The sequence below is a fragment of the Anopheles gambiae genome, chromosome X, assembly GCF_943734735.2.
Source record: "Anopheles gambiae chromosome X, idAnoGambNW_F1_1, whole genome shotgun sequence".
Classification (NCBI taxonomy): Eukaryota; Metazoa; Arthropoda; class Insecta; order Diptera; family Culicidae; genus Anopheles; species Anopheles gambiae.
This window is the reverse complement of record NC_064600.1, coordinates 14,875,934-14,893,305: the sequence shown is the minus strand read 5'-3', so window position 1 is coordinate 14,893,305 and position 17,372 is coordinate 14,875,934. Positions and strand designations below refer to the sequence as shown.

Genomic DNA, 17,372 nt, shown 5'->3' with positions numbered 1-17,372 from the left:
CACGCACACACACACAAACACTCTCATCCACATAGAGAGGCAGGTTTGAAACCACTGTGCTGAGGCTGAAATCTCAATGAGCGCGGAAAAATAATTGGAGCGTAACAAATATGACAGCTCTATTTTTGCGTTTGCGGGCCTGGCTGTGTACGTTAATGTGGTACTCTTCATTCTCTCTCTCACTCTCTCTTTCTCCCTCTTGCTCCCTTGCGCACTGTTGCTGCTCACTCGAAAAGGCTTGAAAGCCATCTGTGCCCACCAAGAATTCCCACGTGATCAGCACGAACTAGTACATGACACACACACCACCGTAGCCTTTTTGTTTGCAGAATGTGCATAGCCTTTGGAGTGTCGAAATTCTAGGTCGATAAGCGATGAGCTTCACTAAAAAACGCCCCCCCCCCTCATGGGCATCATTTAAAGCAATTTCTTTCACTCTGCGTGCGTGTGCCTTCGGTGCTGTAGCGTAGCGGTGATCTGTTGCTATGATGGGAAGATGCCAAAGATTGATTGTGCTGGTGCTACCAGTTTATTTTCCTACCAGCAGAGAGTGCGAAAACCCGCGGGCTACTTGCGGCGCTTCTTTATCTCCCGTATCATGATGCGGGTACGCTTCAGCCCCTGCAGATGGAGCCAGTCGAGCCAGTAGGCGAACCGGACGCCCGACTCGTTCCCGTACAGCCCGTTCAGGTTGATGCGGGTGCAGCTCCGGTGCCACCAGCCGGCCGCCGTCCGGTGCGCACAGTTCACATCGCCGTACTGGTCGTGGTCCTGGTCGTACGTCGAGAACTGCATGCCCAGATTGTACGTGAACTCGTCGCCGAGTGTGCCGGAGTACACGCCGAGCTTCTGCAGCCGGTACCGGTCCGTTTCGCCCCCGATCTCGAACAGGGTGTAGCGGGCCCAGCGCCGCTCGCCCTTGAACGATTCGGCCACGAACGCAATCTCGTGCGGCACCGCCACCGTGAGCCGGTGGATCTCGTCCAGCCCGAGCCAGTACTCGGTACCGATGTCGCCGAACCCGTCGCGGTACTTCTCCCAGCTCCGGTTAAAGTTGACGAACCCGTCGAACCGGTTCTGGATCACGATCCAGCCGCCGTCCTCGAAGTCCTGGTCGCAGTACACCTCGAGCGGTTCGCCCGGGCCGGCCGCGCCGGCCGACGGGTAGATCAGCTCCTCGCCCGACATGCCGTCCGGGATTTCGCGGCAGCTGCGCGGATGCGTGCCCGCCGGGTGCGCTTCCTGGCGGTAGGCAGCGGTCGAGGGCGCGGTAGCGTTGCCCGGAGGTTGGAGCGATCCAGGATGGAGCGAGTTAGTGAACGAGTGGTCACGGTTGCATGGGCGCGTTGGTTGCGTTGATGGTTGATGCTGCGTGCCGTCCGTTGCGCAGAACGCTTTGGGAGTGTCTTGCTGCAGGAGTCGGAGTATTTCGCGCTGATTGGTGAGCAGCAGCTGCAGCATCTTGGCGAGCTCCTCATCTCGGGACGTTATGCTGGGTGGCGAAGAGGGAGTCGCGCGTTGAGGTTTTGATTGAGCTTTCGGTAACCGATGGCCGCCTCACTACTTACGTGCTCTCGAGCGCCGTCAAGCGCTCGTGCAGGGAGGTATTGTCGCGCGTGCTGGGCGCCAACGCTGCAGCCGATGGGCCCACCAACGCGGCCAACAGTATTAGCAGCAGCATCTGGTGGCTTTTCGTGCTATCGTCCATGGCTGGTGCGGGTACTTTTTTTCCTCAAACTAATCGTCTTGATACACAACCGACCATGCTGGTTTCGGCACTCGAGATTCACAACAGCCACCACCTAATGGTGCGACGGCTAAAATACAGACGACTCTTGTCGTGGACGATGGTGGCCAGCAAACAACAAACAGCCAGCTTGGTGCTCGGTGGTAACCGATTCTGCTTCGACACACAGTTGATTTAGCAAACGAGATTACGAGTCTCGGAAGGTTAGAGCTGTTATTGTTCCAGTAAAAACCAACCCTGTCTGACTGCTTAACAACACGAAAAACAACCCCGACGAGTGTGTGTGTGTGTGTGTGTGTTTGTGTTTGTGGAAGTGTAGAAGCGCAATACTTACTTCTGTTGTTTGTCGTGGTGACTGCCGTCAATTGCGTTGTATTGACCAAAGAAATTAAACTTAGAGGTCTTAACCTCTGAGGTGGCATCCACAAATTACGTTACGGATATGCATCATGAGTTCGAATTATTGTTATGTGTTATGTGTTATACAGGGTTTTCAATGATATTATTGACATGTTCAGCGAGTTGTTGATTCGTTCGGGCATATAATTGACACTTTCAGCGAGATATTGAATTGTTCGTAACCAGGCGTTGACAAGTTCAGCAATTCTGTAGTGTTGTCATTTGTTTTGTTTACACACTGTGCCGCAGGGTTCAATTTTCATTCTTAAAAGTCCTAAAAGTAGCTAATAATCATTCCTCAAGCTGTTTAATTCATGAATTAGTTAAAACAAACATATTTTTACGAAAACCGTTTGTTTACTTTCTGATGAGAATGATCCAAGCTGCAGTCCAAGGGGTACGAAAGTGACAGCTCTATAGTATCGCCGAACTTGTCAACGCCTGCTTCCGAACGATTCAATATCTCGCTGAAAGTGTCAATTATATGCCCGAACGAATCAACAACTCGCTGAACACGTCAATAATATCAATGAAAACCCTGTAATGTACCAGAAATTATTTTTTGCATTCTGATTCCATTCGAGTTTCGAGCCTTTTTTTAGTATCGAATTAGATATTTAAATGCTAAAATTATGTGAACAATGTTCAACAAATTTTGCGTGAAATATGACAACGTTTAACCTCGTTGAGGTTAAAACGGTGTTGAACAATGCCATAAAAGTGTTACTAAATACTAGGGGTAGGCGAAAGAGCTCTACTAAAAGTACGCGTTTGTATGGAAAACTTGGTAATCTAGAAATTCACAAAATTCTTAAGAAGTATGTAGAAAAGTTTTGTTTTTTGGATGGAGGTTTACGTTAATTACAAAGCACCAGCTGACAATCTAATGAATTCAAATACTGTGTCTCCCCAAATAGACGGTATTCAAATAGACCCCCTTTACACCAAAATTACCAAAATCAGATTAAGTGAGCCGTTATACACGTGTAGTACCTTTTGGACTACATCTGAGACACTATCAGGCCTATTATATAGCATTCGACAGTTACTCGCACGTTCGTTTTGTTCATTTCGGTATCGTTTTGTTAGTGACGTTTCCGTCTGATTAACCAGTTGGCGAAATAAAAATCAGTACCGTATTGTTTGAACAGAAAGGTTCATGCGAAAAATTTTCTGCCGATAGCTCAAGCTATCGGGAACGCGCAAATTTAACCACTTAAAGAATTTAAGAATTTTAGTTTATCAACACGCATCACTCATATCTACCCCATTACAAACAAAAATATGGAAAACATATTTGAAAGAAGTACTGAATCCATCTGTTTACATTTACTCCGTCCGCCGGATGTTTCGACCAACTGTCAAATACATACAGGCCTATCATATACGCCGAACGTCGCTCGAATCCTTCGGAAGCCTCAGAATCGAACGGGAGAATATTTGGTATCATATCATACACACTGATTCAGCACTTCTTTTAAATCAATAATTTCCATATGTTGGCTACAAATAGGTTAAATGTGAGTTATGAAAGTGTTATTAGACTTGTGTTGTGTATAATTAGAAATGTAGACAGCGATTACAATTCATTTGTGTGTTTCCGACAGCTTGAGAATCACTCGAATCTGCGTATTCGATCGTGATATATGATACCAATTTAAGCTTCATCAACTTGAAACTGCCGGCGGAAAAGCAAATTTCAGCAAAATGAACGTTCGAGTGAATTTTCTTAAATGCCAAACGCAATATGACAGGACTGACAGGTGCAAGAACAAAAAGGTTGACGAAATCTATCGATTCGAATTTCGAAAACGGTATCAATTTCTCCCCCCCTCGAGTGCTTCCGACGGAATCGAATATCATGTGAGCAAAATAATAGGCCTGTATATTCGATTATATGCAAAGATAGTCTAGTGCATGTGTATCCCCAAAGATAGTACTAGAAAAAGCAATGAGTGTGTCCTAGGAAATGGTTAACACTTTGACCGCCAGTCTGACGTCACAGTTTTTCGAGTGAGCACGTAGTGCATGGCAAGAGAGCGATGAGAGCATTCATTTTTCGTGCGATTGTTATCACTCTTTTGTTTCATTGCAATAAGCGGCAAAGCACATGTTAAAGTGTTAAGGAAAAAGAAAAAAGATAAATAAACCGTAAAAAAAAAGATTTTTCAGGAGAACAACACCTAAAACTCAAAAAATACCAAAAGAATCCGGAGATAATCTGATGCCTTTCCTTTCGTTTGTACTAGAAGCACAAAAAATGGTTTGAATCAAATTGGAGATATAGACAAGCTGTTTTTTTTTAAGTAAAAAAACTGTTTCATCAATAATATTGAATAATTCATCAAGGGAATGCTACACGTTAAAATACGGTATATTTTGCATGCATGCTTTTTGACCCGAAAACGAAAAACTGAAAGCTCTTATAGAGATTCATGCATACAATTAAAACGCGATTAAAAACATCTCTTATTTTGCCGTTACGCTACTTATGGATGATCCCTTATCGAAAACTGAGTACACTGGAAATAACAGAGGGTTTGATAGCGGGACATTGGTCAACAGGCATGATCTCTCCATAGGGTTTAATCCTCTCTCTCGCTCTCCCCGCGTTCTTATCTGCCAGCGACTCGAGCGCTAAGGTTTATTTCCATGCGTACGGCCACACATTCTCACTGCCGACCGCCACTCAGAATCATCTCATGGATGCTTGCACATTTCGGGCAGCTCCGCCGCAGCACAATCTAAGTAGCGTATTGACGTTCTGGCGCGCTAAAGACCGCCGCCGGGCTGTGCCGGTTTGGGCTGCCGCTTCGCTTGTTGATCGATACGACGGCCAGCAACGGCACGGCGGTACGTGTTGCTCGCAACAGAGAACAAGACAAAATGCCATCGTCATCGTGCTGCGTCGGTGCCGCAAAGAATGCTCGCCGCCCTCGGGAGGTGTACTGCTACATCCTCATCATCAACATCATCATAATCATCATCGTCAACATCGCGCTCTCGTTCGCTGCAGGGGCGGTGAACGTTAGTGCTCTTAGTGTAACGAATTTCAGCTTCACGCCAGCGGCAGGCAGCCAGATCGGGAAAAAGCCAGAGCAAACAAGTCTTCATCATGGCTGGGTTTCCGCTTTCCTCGCACTGTTTTCGAGCAGGAGCAAACACACACACACACACACACACACACATAGAGAGAAACACACTTGGCAATGTGTAGTGAATCGATACGGCCGTGCTGCTATCTGGAACACAGGTGTATCGCTCCCTGCAGCACGCGGCTGAGAATCGGGAAAATTGTATTTTCACAATCATCGACCCGGGCACCCTTGTTACGGGCACTGCTAAAATACACACACACAAAGTGCGATGCACCGGAGACTGTGCGCTGTCAAAATTGAATTCGCACTCCATCATAATCACGATCGATAGGATGGCAAAGTGGATGGTTTGGAAGTAGTTTTTTTTCTCTGAACTTAAAGCCTCCCATCAGCTTCACAGTGGGACAGTGCCACTGTGAAGTGGTAGGTAGAAATAGTTAGCACCACGCCACGCCACGGTAGCGATTGAAAGCGGGTCCTGTGGGAAGTTGAAATGTGCGGCCCTGTATGTGTGCTCGGGTGTGGTTTTTCGCTCATGTGTGAGCGGTTTGCTTGCATTGGAGCACGCTGGTGCATGCAGGAAACAATGCCATCAGCATGCAGATGACACTCGACACTGTTGACCACAAGCTGTGACCACTTCAACAGTCGGCTGCAGTAAAGCTTGCTGCCGAATGCTTTTTGTGCTAGAGGCACCGTTGACAAACAGCGTAAAACGAGTCTCTCTCGCTCTCTCTCTCTCTCTCTCTCTCTCTCTCCCTCTCTCTCTCTCTCGCTCTCTTTTTTGGTCTGCTCGACCCGTACCTTTTGTTGTCGGCACTTTGTCAATTGTGTCAATCTCATCGGACATGGCAAAGGTACTTTCAAAATTCCTCTGAGTCTTCGCCTTTTTTTTCAAAACTAAAACAAAACTATTCTTTATTAAACTTTCTCTCTATCTCCATCCCTTTCCGTTGCTGATGAGCTTCTGATGGTGTACGACACAACACGAAAGTCGTTTGATATATTGCACGCGTGTGGTTATGTGCATGTGTTCTGGACATTTTGATTCGACAGCTGGCTCATTTCCATGCAAATTGAGAAGATGTCCGATTTGTGTTGGTGAAGCATTTCGGGGTACAACTTGGCTCGCAGTGGCGGGTGGCGTCAGCGGCAACGTGTTGATGATGCGAAACGAACTTCTAGCCAGGCTCAGCAAGGGCTCCAATGCTTTTTTGCGCCTTTTTCTGTGTGCATATCAGGAGTTGAAGGCAATCAGTTTGTGCGGTGATGACTTTTGCCAACCTGACTCACGCTTACCTGTGTACTTGTCGTTCGGGCGGATCTCCCATTCCACTGACCTGGGGTTAGGGTTTTTAGAAGGTTAGGTTATTTCCCCCCCCCCCCCACAAAATCACACACACACACACGCATACAAAATCCTAAAAAGCGAACCGAACTCAAGTAAAGGCTGTCATGCGGCTGGAATTGCTTCGAATCCACTCCACAGAGAAGTAGCTTTGCGGCAAGTCTGTGCTTGACACGCCGACCCACACAGTGAGACAAAGCGGCGGAGAGGATCCCCCGAAACCCAGGGACAACCTAGCTGACACGGGCTGTCTAGGGTTTGGCGGGACATTATCGTGATTAATGAGCTGCGTATGCTGTCCGGTGGTCCGCAATAAGTGGGAGATGCTGTTTTCGGAGAGTTTCGCAGGGCGCGCGCGAACGAGTTCACCGTCCTACCGCCAGTGGAAGGAAGGGCGCAAGGGGATATATTTCGGATGTTTCGACCTGCATGCAAATGTGCGAAAGCAAAACCAGTTGTGTTGGGTTTTCCTTAGGTTTTTGTTGTTGTTTTGTTTTGTTTGGCTTTTATTATGACGCACTTGCGCTTGCTCTCTTCCTCTCTATCTGTGTCTTTCTTCCTAGCAAACCGTCAGACGTTTCACGTTCAATCGTTATGCTTTCCATTTGCCTGCGTCCCCCCCATCGTCTGCCCATCCTGTGGGTGGTTCGTTCGCGTGGTCACTGGCCCCACTTTCCTCACCAGCAAGAACAATCCCTCTACCCGTCCAGTGGTAGGTTACTTGCCTGCGCTAATTAATCGCTCGATTTCAGCATTGATTTTTTTTTTTTGAAGGATGTTCTAATGATGTTCTTGCTGTGTTCCCCTATCCCTTGTTTTTCATTTCTCTTACCACAATCCGACTAATTTTCTCGCCTGTTTCCTCAATTTCTGCTCCACGTCATGTGATTTGATGCTCATGTCTAGGGTTTCTGGCTCGTTACTTAACTTAACTTTGGTTGAAGATATATTGTATTGTGTATATCAATGATCCATTTCTTTGTTGGGAGTGTGTCGGTGTTACGGTTTGCGCACTTTTGTGTGCGTGTTTCGGGTGTGTGCGTGTGTATGTGTGTGTTTCTGGGTTCATTTTCTTTTGTTCGGTTTGCATTAATTATAATTACTTTCAATATATTTTTTTTCTTTATTATTCATATTATTATTATTATTTCTGCATTTTTTGCGTTTCTCACTACTAAGTTCTGCATTTTGTGTCTGCTGGGTTGTTTTCATTCATTGCGCTCGCTCGCTCTCCCTATCTGTCGCTCGCTTTATCTTATCAATTAAAGTATTTTATTTTTTTTCATTCCAATTTTGTGTGTTTGCTGCTAGTTTTCTCCGTCCTTGGTTTGGGTGTGTAGGTTTTGTTTTTTTTCGTCATTCTTTCACCCTTGTCTCAGTTTTTGTATTATTGTTTAATAGTATAGTTATTTTTTTTTCTTTTTACCATTACGATGAATAGTAGTTGTTAGTTAGTAGTAGTAGTTGTAATATGTTGAAGTATTATCGCTCTCCCATCACTGCTCTCGTTACGCATTATTAATTAAAGAGATATCTGGTTGGCTGTTTTTTTTCTTTCCCGCAAATAACTTTTCTTGATAAATTCTACCATTCCCCAGCATGCATGTGGAGCTATGTGCGGTGTGAATTGCTTCAAAAACGACACACACACACACACACACACACACACACACTCATACCCACAAACGTTCGTCTATCCTAAGAAACACTCTTAAACATTCTGCTTGAGTATCTGTCCTTTGAAGGGGAGGAAGGAAGGTTGAAGGAACATAGATTAAAAAAAAAACAGAAAAATAGAAACAGATGACCTGGTCACTAATGTGGGTGAGGGTGGCAATTGAATGTTGCCGCATGACCGTCAGACATAAGCATAAACAAGATTCTGGGATGGCACAAACAAAAAGAAGCCACCCGGCAGATGAAACGATTCGCAAAGATCAAAGACCGGCCTCCACATCATCACGTAATGAGGAGTTCCGTAAACATGCAATGTTTCCATTTGCGGTAAAGTTGAGCTAGAGGCAGGTACCGTCATAGGATCGGCACTACTGTCCAACCACGGATAAAAAGAGAGAAAACTAAAGAAAGAGAGACAGAGAGAAAGAGAGAGAGAGAGATGGAGAGAAAGAAAAAGATAATGAAGTAATGCCCATAGTTCATATAACGGCACGGAAGCACGGTAAACACATGAAACAGTACAGTGCTAAAGCCGGAATCACATTCCGAACTGTTCCACCCGTAGCATGAAGCGAAATAAACAGTTGGAACTATTTTTATCCCCGCAAAACGATGCGTGGCGTTGCTGCTTTGCATCAAAATTCAATAACTTCCCGTCCCTCGCATCTCCCCTTCATGCCCAGATCAGATCGTTTCGCTTTGACGCGTCCGTTCAATCCTTAACCATGCCGTCCCGTACCCAGATTTCCGCACACCGTGCCGTGCTGCCGTGGTGGTTTAAATATAATCGTACAATTACAGCTTCTGCTCATTCTGCTGCTCTATTATCTCGTTTATGTTTCAGCTACCTCCTCGTTGCTATTTGTATTATTTCACTATTGTTATCATTTTGCAATTACTACGTTATGGTTGTTTTTGTTTCTATCTCACTTTTCTTTTTCTGCTTAAAGTTTATTTCTTGTGCTCCCACTGGTAGGTATTATTTTATTTTATCTTTTTTTTTGTTCTTGCTTAATTTCTTACTTGCTTTCATCGCTGCTGCCCTTCTCGGCCGCTCAAAAACGTTTTGCTCACTAGTAAAGTATCGATCGAGAGATTTCGACTCTTTTATTTATGCTTCTAAACACGTACACTTAGACTGCATCTGTCATCTTGTTCGCCTTTGTTTGCTGCTTGCTACCCGCTTCTACCCGCTTCAAGTTGTTGTGTTGTGTTGGTTTTGTTTTGTTTTGCTCACTTTGCTTAACTCGCTGTAATGCTTGTAAATCTTTTGACGTTGTGAATGTATGTGTGGGTGTTGTTTTTTACTTTGCGTTATGTGCGAACGCTGTGAACGCTTTCAATTGTTGTGTGAACGTATGTGTAGGTGTGTATGTTTTTGTTGTGCGTTGTGCGTGGCGTTTAGTGTCCATCGAGCAGATGCATTTGACACATTTACACATTTTGTTGCTTTTCATTTTCACCCGAATTGTCCACAACAACCCGCTTGGCGGTATTTGTATGTGTGTTTGTGTGTGTGAGTTTTTTTTCTCTTCTCTGTCCCAGACTGTTCGCAACACTCGACCGTGTTTATCTGAAATAAATGCAACGCCCTGTTTACGCCACACGCTGTGTTACTTGCGCTTCCGTACCATTTTCCGAACACATACACACGTTGGCTGGGCCTTCTGCTCAAATTCTGCTCCCAGTAGTCGGGGTAGCGTGGTGGGTCTTGGTTTTGTTAATTAATAATAAAACCTAGCTCGGTAGAAAATAACCTCATCTGGAACAGGGAGATTTTTTGCTGCTGTTTCTGGTACGGCCAAAGCCGCAGGAAAGGAAAAATGGCTAATGGGAGATTGTTTGTGTGAGTGTGTGCTGTGCTCGTATGTGAGCATTTTATGACGTTTTCTGTGCAGTTTGGCAGCTTTGGCAGCTACAACGGGCTGGGAAAAACTCTTGCTATTTCGATGGAGCGGAAAATGACAAAAGTTGTTCTCAGATTTCTTTTCTGTATGTGTGTGTGTGTGTGGTTTATACTTCTTCACCACACTCACACATACCAACACAGCATCTTTGCACAATTGTACTCACTTAAAAAAAACTACATAAAACTGGATCTATAAGATTGTTAAGTTTCAAACTACAAAGTTCGATTTCTCTATTACACGGTAACTACTCCTCTACCGAAGTGGTCGGACAAATGCTACTTTGATTCCATTCCACCCTGTGGGGAGGGGTGTACCACAACCCTTTAAACCGAGACACCGAGATCATTCCTTGCCATGAAGAGAATGGTGGTTAGAAACAATTCCATTCTGTGGCCGTTCCGGTTCTGCCCATTTGCTTCGGTGGGTTTTGTTTTGTTGTTCTGATTTACTGTTCCCTTCCCCAGCACTGTCGGTGGCGCACGGGAAAGATGAGCAAGGGCTACGACCATTGACACTATTGCCAGAATCACACTACCTACTATTACTACTGTGTGGAGTTGTTGAGTTGTGAAAATGGGGGGGGGGGGGGGGGGGGGGGGGAAGAACGATTGAGCTATACTATCAAAAGATTACCACGTTTGTTACATTGGTGGGAAGTTAGGGTTGCGCTTTGTGCCATGTGCCCGGTGGATTGTGATTGATTGGTTTTCGGAAGCTGCCATATCTCCAATGTGTTTTTTGTTGCATCTCCACCCCTGTCACTCTCTCCTTTTCTCGCTCACCTGCACTCTGTTGCTGTAGTAAAAGTAGTGGCTGGATTTGATTGCTGCACACGATCGCGTTGCTGTACTCCCGTGCCGGCCGTTTCGCGCACCAGAGCGATCGAAATCAATTCAAGGGTACGAACTTTAAGGGGCTGCAAAAGTTCGAGTTGTCGAATTTAAGTCGTTCGGCTCGGGTTCGCGTTCCGCCGTTGAGGGTTGTGCGATGTTTGCAAATTATTGTTTTATAGTTGTTGCCGTTGTTGTGGTGTGTTCTGCTCGCCTTTTGCATCGCCGATTTCATCGTCCAGCCTCATCGCGTGTCTAGCATCTGGGGAGTAGACATTTAGGCGAAAAAAAAACGGAAAATTGAAACATTTAAGTAACGGTACCTTGGCAGTAAGGTGGAGCAGTGAAGGTGGTTGAAGAAAAAAATCGAGCCTAGGTAGCGACCGAAAAAGATCAGTGAAAAAGGAAAAAGAGAAGAGAAGGCAGAGAAAATGAAAAGTTGACCGCAAAGCGTAATTGATTTTTGTCATGTAGGAAGCATACTTTTAGGCGCTCTTGCGATGCGGAGCGCAAGAAACAACGTACACATCGAGATCTGCTCTGCCTTTCCGACAGTGACCTTAATTTTAAGCTATAAAGGACGAAAAAAAATAACACACACACACACACACACACACACACACAGATAGTTTTGTTTTTGCTGTTTATTTTTCCGAGTTGTGAAACTTTTCCGATCGGAATAGCGAGGCAAGTAACTTTTGCTGGAGACACAGTTTTAAGTTGGGTTATTAATAGATAAAAGTTGGGGCTTAGCTACGAGAAAACACTTTCAATAATTGCAACAGCAACATTCACACACATACACACACATACACACACACACACACACACACACACACACACACACACACACACACACACACACACACACACACACACACACACACACACACACATAAAGTCTACCAGATACAGTTATTGTTTGGTACGTTGTAGGAAAAATTGTCACATTTGTTCCAAGAAAAACCGGTCGCTTGCGAGAATCGCGAGAACACTTAAATTATTTTCTACAAGATCTATTTGCTGCTTGTGGTTAGGAAAATGTGTATTCTTTTGCAGGAGAGCTTGCACCAAATAGCGTGCCGTTCAAATCCGGATCATTGAAGCTAGGAAATCGTGCGCTCGCTTGCTCCGACCGTGGTCAAACGCACGCTCGAGGAAATAGCGCCTCAAGCTGGAAACAATGTACGGACGGAAAAGGCGTGAAAGTCGTGTTCCATTGCGAGAGGCATTCGCATTCGTTTCGGTTACAGATTTTCTCGAAGAAAAAGGAAGTAAAACAGTAAACACCAAACGCCTGCCCGTGAGGGGGCCACTTGCGGAGAAGTTCTCCGCTCCGTACTTGGTGTACTTGGGCACATCATGCCAACCCGATAACGTCCCGAAGAGAAAACATGACACCCTGGACGAACGGGAATCTTGCTTCCTCTAACGCGTTGCCAGAAAATACCGTGAAAATCGATTTCACTCCCTCGAGCAGCCCCACCTCAATGTACATGTTAGGTTTCAAGAGAGAGAGAGAGAGAGAGAGAGAGAGAGAGAGAGAGAGAGAGAGAGAGAGAGAGAGAGAGAGAGAGAGAAAGGGTAGAGGAGGGAGGCCTGGGGATGGATTGAGCAGCACTCGCTCCTCGGTGGATGTGGCGCGAGCTGGAAGATTTCACTTGGGCTCGTTTTGCCATGGTTTTGTTTTTCTGTTTCGGGGCCGGCCACAACGCGGTCGGTTTGGCCAAAGCGGCGGATGCAGCATCCGCCAGCAAAACCGGGTGGCCACACGGGGTTGAAAATGAAGTGTTGGTGGTGGAGAAGAAATGGGCAATGGGGCTGAAAGAGGCAGCGCTGACTGAGAGACCTAGAAACGAAGGGTGGAATTATTTCCGGGCAACTTTCCCATTACATTACCCGGTTGCTTTCTCTTTGCCTATTCCCTGCGTAATCGCTGCAGCCTACGCCAAGGGTTAAATGTTTCGTCAACCTCCCCGGGGCAGCGCAGGGAGCGGCCCCGATGGGTTTCGCCAGCACACTTCACATTCTTTTCCATTATTCATGCATTCGGAAAGGAGCGTCGGAGGGGAATTCAGAGATTCGGAGGCGCATCAAATTCGCATTTGAGATAAGGGTCAGGGAGAAGAAAAAAAATCCGATGATAGAAAGAATACGCCAAGCGTCAAAGCGTAGGGTCTCGGCACAGGCAAAAACATACACACACACACACACATATCAAAAGCACTGAACGAGAGATAGGAAAAAGTCAAACTGAAATCTCTGTCCCTCGGTACCATCCTAGGCCATCCCATTACCACTCCTCTTACCACTCCGCACGGTGGATTGTGGCTTTTCAGCGGCAGCTTCGCTTGTGCGCTGTGGGATGAGTTGTAAAATTCAATTTCAGGGCCTGCCCCTCCCCTTCCCTCTCCCTTCGCTCAGGCTTGCCCGGGCATGGCCAAAAAGTTTTACATTTCACATTAAACCGTTTGCGTGAGTGTGCGGAGACAGCGTGCGCTCTAATTGTGAAAGCGCTGTGTCAGGATGGGATTTCTTTCTCAGCGTGTGTGTGTCCCTGGAGGGAGCGAGGCTCCATACCGTTTTGGAGGCAACTGTTGCTTAAGCAGGACAAAGTTCGGTGGGAAAATTCTTATGGCAAGCTTGAGTCCTCCCTGCCACCGTCTCCTGGGTGAGATGATGCTTTTCTTCTTTTTAGGTGAGGAAGAAGAGAATTGATGGCTCTATAATTTGGGCTCCCGCTCCTTCGGGGTTTTGATTTTCAATATAGACTGTACTGTGTAGAAGCTTTGTGCCAAGGGTCCGTCAGGATTTTTTCATGCCAGCCAGCAAACGGAACGGATGTGCAAACACGGCAGCTAATGAAGCATTTCCGCTGAGTCTATCGAAAAGATCTGAGTGTGTGTGTGTGTGTATGTGTGTGTTTGTGTGTGTAATATTTTTTCTTTAAAAAAAATTGATACAATATTACAGACCATTGCATACTTGTAGGCGCCTATCAGAATGCTTTGTAACAGCAATGCTTACAGGCACGCGGTACGACCTGCACAACGGATTTTTCGAGCGGCATTTAAATGCAGATCAGCTTTGAATATCATCAAAACGTAATATGCACGAGCACTTTACTGTATGTGAAAAAATGATGCACGAGTTTGATAGAAAAATAAAAAAAATGCAAAAAATCTTATTTCAATCTTAACTTCAAGGTAAAATCAGCCCAGCAGTATGCAAATCGCATGGCAAAATGTTCTCCTTATCAACAGCACTTTAAATGCGATAATACGAAGCATTACGGGTCAAATAAAGGTTAAAATTAGCAAAGAGCTATATATCGTTGAAGAGATAGATAAATGCGATTTTTTTTTGTTGCGTTGCTAATGTTTTGAGCGATTTTTGAGAGCTTACAAAACAGACATGACACATCGATTGCATACTTTAGGGCTTTTGCATCAATTTCAAGCAAAAAATGCATGCAATGCGCAATGTAGCAAACATGTTTCTATTCGTTGTTCGTTTACTATTGAGCGGCTAATGTCTACAACTGTAACCTTACAACAAGTTTGAGATCAACATAGCCTAGGGAAGTGATGTGTTGGTACAGAAATCACTAAATTGTTTAGTTTTGAAATGAAAGAGAAGAAGAACATCAAAATGGGTTCGATTTGCTTAGCTCTAGTTGCACTCACCTCATGTCAAGTCTGCTCCATTCACAGGTGTGTGTTGCTTGCTGTCTGCCAGTGTGTGTCAGTTTGTGTATTGAGTGTGTCAGGGTGTGTGTCTGTGTGTGTGTAAAGTTTGTGTGTGTCAAAAGTGGCCCTGCGCTGTCGCGCTTAGTCGCGCACGAAGACAAACTCGTTGTAGTGGTTCCAGCGGTTTTCTTCCGTGTCGACGCCCGGCTTCAGGTTTTCCGACACGGAACCGGCCGTGCCGGAGCCGCAGCTGGCCACCAGCCGGAAGCCCTGCTCCTGCAGCATGTCGAACGCCTGCTCGATGAACACGTGCTTCAGGAAGAACCGGGCCGTGTATCGGTCCGAGCCGCCGTGGTCCGGGTCGCGAGACTCGTTCAGCGTGTCGCCAAACACCTCCCGGCAGAGGGCGACCCTACCGTGCACCAGCAGGCGCGTGATCTTGCGGAACTTCACGTCGGCCAGCCCGTCCCGCCCGAACTGGAAGCTGCCCCGGTAGCCGACGGTGATGCAGCCCGGCACCTGCTTGCCCAGCAGCTCGATCAGCCCGGCCAGCCGGTAGTGCTCGGCCTCGCGGCGCAACCGGTCACGCTCGAGGAACCCGATCGGGACGGTGTACCGTGCCGGATCGCGCAGATAGTCCAGCACGTGCCGGAACAGGCCGCCATCACGGTCGATGAAGTAGTGGCCGCCGGCGTCGACGGGCAGGTCGGGCGGTGGGCTGCCCCCACCGAACGTGTCCTGCAGCCAGGAGCCCTCCTCGGCGAGCAGCGTCTTCAGGCTGACGGCGTACGCGGTACCGCCGACGTTCAGCTCGACCACCTCCGGGAACGCGCTCATCGTTTAGCAAGCGGTGCGCGCGACGGTTTGCGCCTGAATGGTAGACTCACACGCGTTGCACTCGATGCAAGCACAGCAAGCACGGGCTCTCGTTCAGCTACTGCTCGGGGCTTTTGACAGGGGACGAGTTCGGACTCAACGATGGCGGACGGGTTGATTGCCGGACACGATCGTTGATTGCATGGAAGGCTCGAGTGTCGGGGGTCGTTTGGTTGGGGAGCTGCAACTTGTTTTTAAGCACTAAAATCACACGCGCTTGCTGTTTTTCTTTTCTTCTTCAATTATTAACACACACATACACTTCTGCTCACGGTGCACTTTGATTTTCTGGCGGGAAAAATCGTTGCAAAATAAACCATTCGCATCACAGCAACCAAAATCACAAAATCACGATCGAGCGTAGCTGTAGTAGCAATTGTTCTCCCGCACCCCACCTGTCCGGAGGCCTAGAGAGCAAATGTGCACGAGGGGAGGGTGGAGAGTAGACGAGCGGGGAAGTAAAGGAAGCACGTTTGAAGGACAGGTCCGTTCCGGAGACGAACCCGGAGATGAGCTTTGCAGATGCACTTGGCCGCGGCTGCACTCCACCTCGTGGGTGGCGTTCGGGGGCCGGGTGGCGGACAGATGGACAGTGGATGTGTATGTGTGTGTGTGCGGTGAAGATGTAGCGCGTGCCTGCACCGATCTCTGCTCCTGTGCTTGGTTTGGGCGGTAATGTTACGAGAAAGACACACGTCCAGACTCGCACCCGTACGCGACTGAAATGAGATCGGGATGTGCACGAACGTTCGCCACGACCAGCGAGCGGACGCGTTCAGTCGTTTTTGCCTTGCTTGGGAAAAGGACGGCTAAAGCGATAGGGATTGGGGAGGGTGTGGGGGGAGAGGCAGAGGGTGAGTTAGAGAGAAAGAGAAGGAGAAAGGCAAAGAGAGGGAGAGAAAATGAAGGAAGGAGAGACGAGCGATGGAGGGGTGTAGTTCACCGTGCTGCTGGAGCGCACCAGCCGTTACCGTTGCACAGTGTGAGCTTTATCCGTACCAAGTAGGATAAATTAAAATCTAAAACAAAAATACGAAAAATTCGAACAAATTCCACTGAAGGCTGAAAAGAGTGTAGAAACGTGAGATTACTATTACAAATCGTACATTAATCTATTATAAAAAAAAATTGTTTTTTTTAATCTCTTGTACAAATGCAACCAATTTCCATATTTAGCTGATGTTGTTCTTTTCATTCCATTTACCATATTATTAAAAAAATTTAATCATATTTGATGGATCAGGTTTGAAAGATTAGTTTTCCTTCAGAAATTTAGACTCTTTTGATGGATATACTGTGAAATCCCTCATACCGAGGACTCCTTATAACGAATTTTTCGCTTAGCGGGCAAATCTAAATGCTCAACAAATACCTCTCATAGCGAGTCAAATCTCGAGCAATATATTTTTTTCGGTTCCGATGTGAAATCAAGATCGATGAACATTAAGCATTTTTTTGATTTTGATTATGATTCAGACAAGTAAGACATTCGATGCTTGTTTAATAAAAAACTATTGCGGAAAAGTCTTTAATGACTTTATGTGCACTGAAGAATGTTTACCAAAACAAATTTTAAAATGTGATGAAACTGGCTTATTAAAAAAAGTCTGAAAAAAAGTGAAACTCATCATCACAAATCGATTTGAAACGTGTTTTATACAAACATAAATTAAAACAATCGGCCACTTTTTATAATGATTTACAAATATCTTCGCAATGATTAGCAATATGTGTCTTTCATGTATTTTTTCAGATGCGTATATGCCTTGTATATAAGTGCATTTGCAGTCCTGGAACC

The 17,372-nt window shown here is 46.2% G+C and overlaps 2 protein-coding genes across 2 annotated transcripts; both read right to left on the bottom strand.

Annotated features, from left to right (window-relative positions):
• Positions 1 to 506: 506 nt before the first annotated feature.
• LOC1272395 (microfibril-associated glycoprotein 4) lies at positions 507 to 2,515 on the bottom strand. Its single transcript, XM_311345.6, has 2 exons — positions 1,569 to 2,515; positions 507 to 1,492 (listed from the first exon to the last, which is right to left on the bottom strand). The coding sequence occupies exons 1-2, from the start codon at positions 1,706 to 1,708 to the stop codon at positions 568 to 570; spliced, it is 1,065 nt and encodes a 354-aa protein (XP_311345.6). The 5' UTR covers positions 1,709 to 2,515; the 3' UTR covers positions 507 to 567.
• Positions 2,516 to 7,047: 4,532 nt separating this feature from the next.
• LOC1272394 (BTB/POZ domain-containing protein KCTD8) lies at positions 7,048 to 16,333 on the bottom strand. The gene is made up of 2 exons (XM_061642645.1): positions 14,696 to 16,333; positions 7,048 to 11,271 (listed from the first exon to the last, which is right to left on the bottom strand). The coding sequence occupies exon 1, from the start codon at positions 15,533 to 15,535 to the stop codon at positions 14,840 to 14,842; it is 696 nt and encodes a 231-aa protein (XP_061498629.1). The 5' UTR covers positions 15,536 to 16,333; the 3' UTR covers positions 7,048 to 11,271; positions 14,696 to 14,839.
• Between the last annotated feature and the right edge of the window lie 1,039 nt (positions 16,334 to 17,372).

Excerpts from the sequence above, each read along its gene's own strand:
- LOC1272395 (XM_311345.6), bottom strand. The coding sequence starts at position 1,708 with ATGGACGATAGCACGAAAAGCCACCAGATGCTGCTGCTAATACTGTTG. Across the intron at positions 1,493-1,568 it reads TTGACGGCGCTCGAGAGCAC|CATAACGTCCCGAGATGAGG; the intron begins GTAAGTAGTGAG and ends TTCGCCACCCAG.
- LOC1272394 (XM_061642645.1), bottom strand. The coding sequence starts at position 15,535 with ATGAGCGCGTTCCCGGAGGTGGTCGAGCTGAACGTCGGCGGTACCGCG.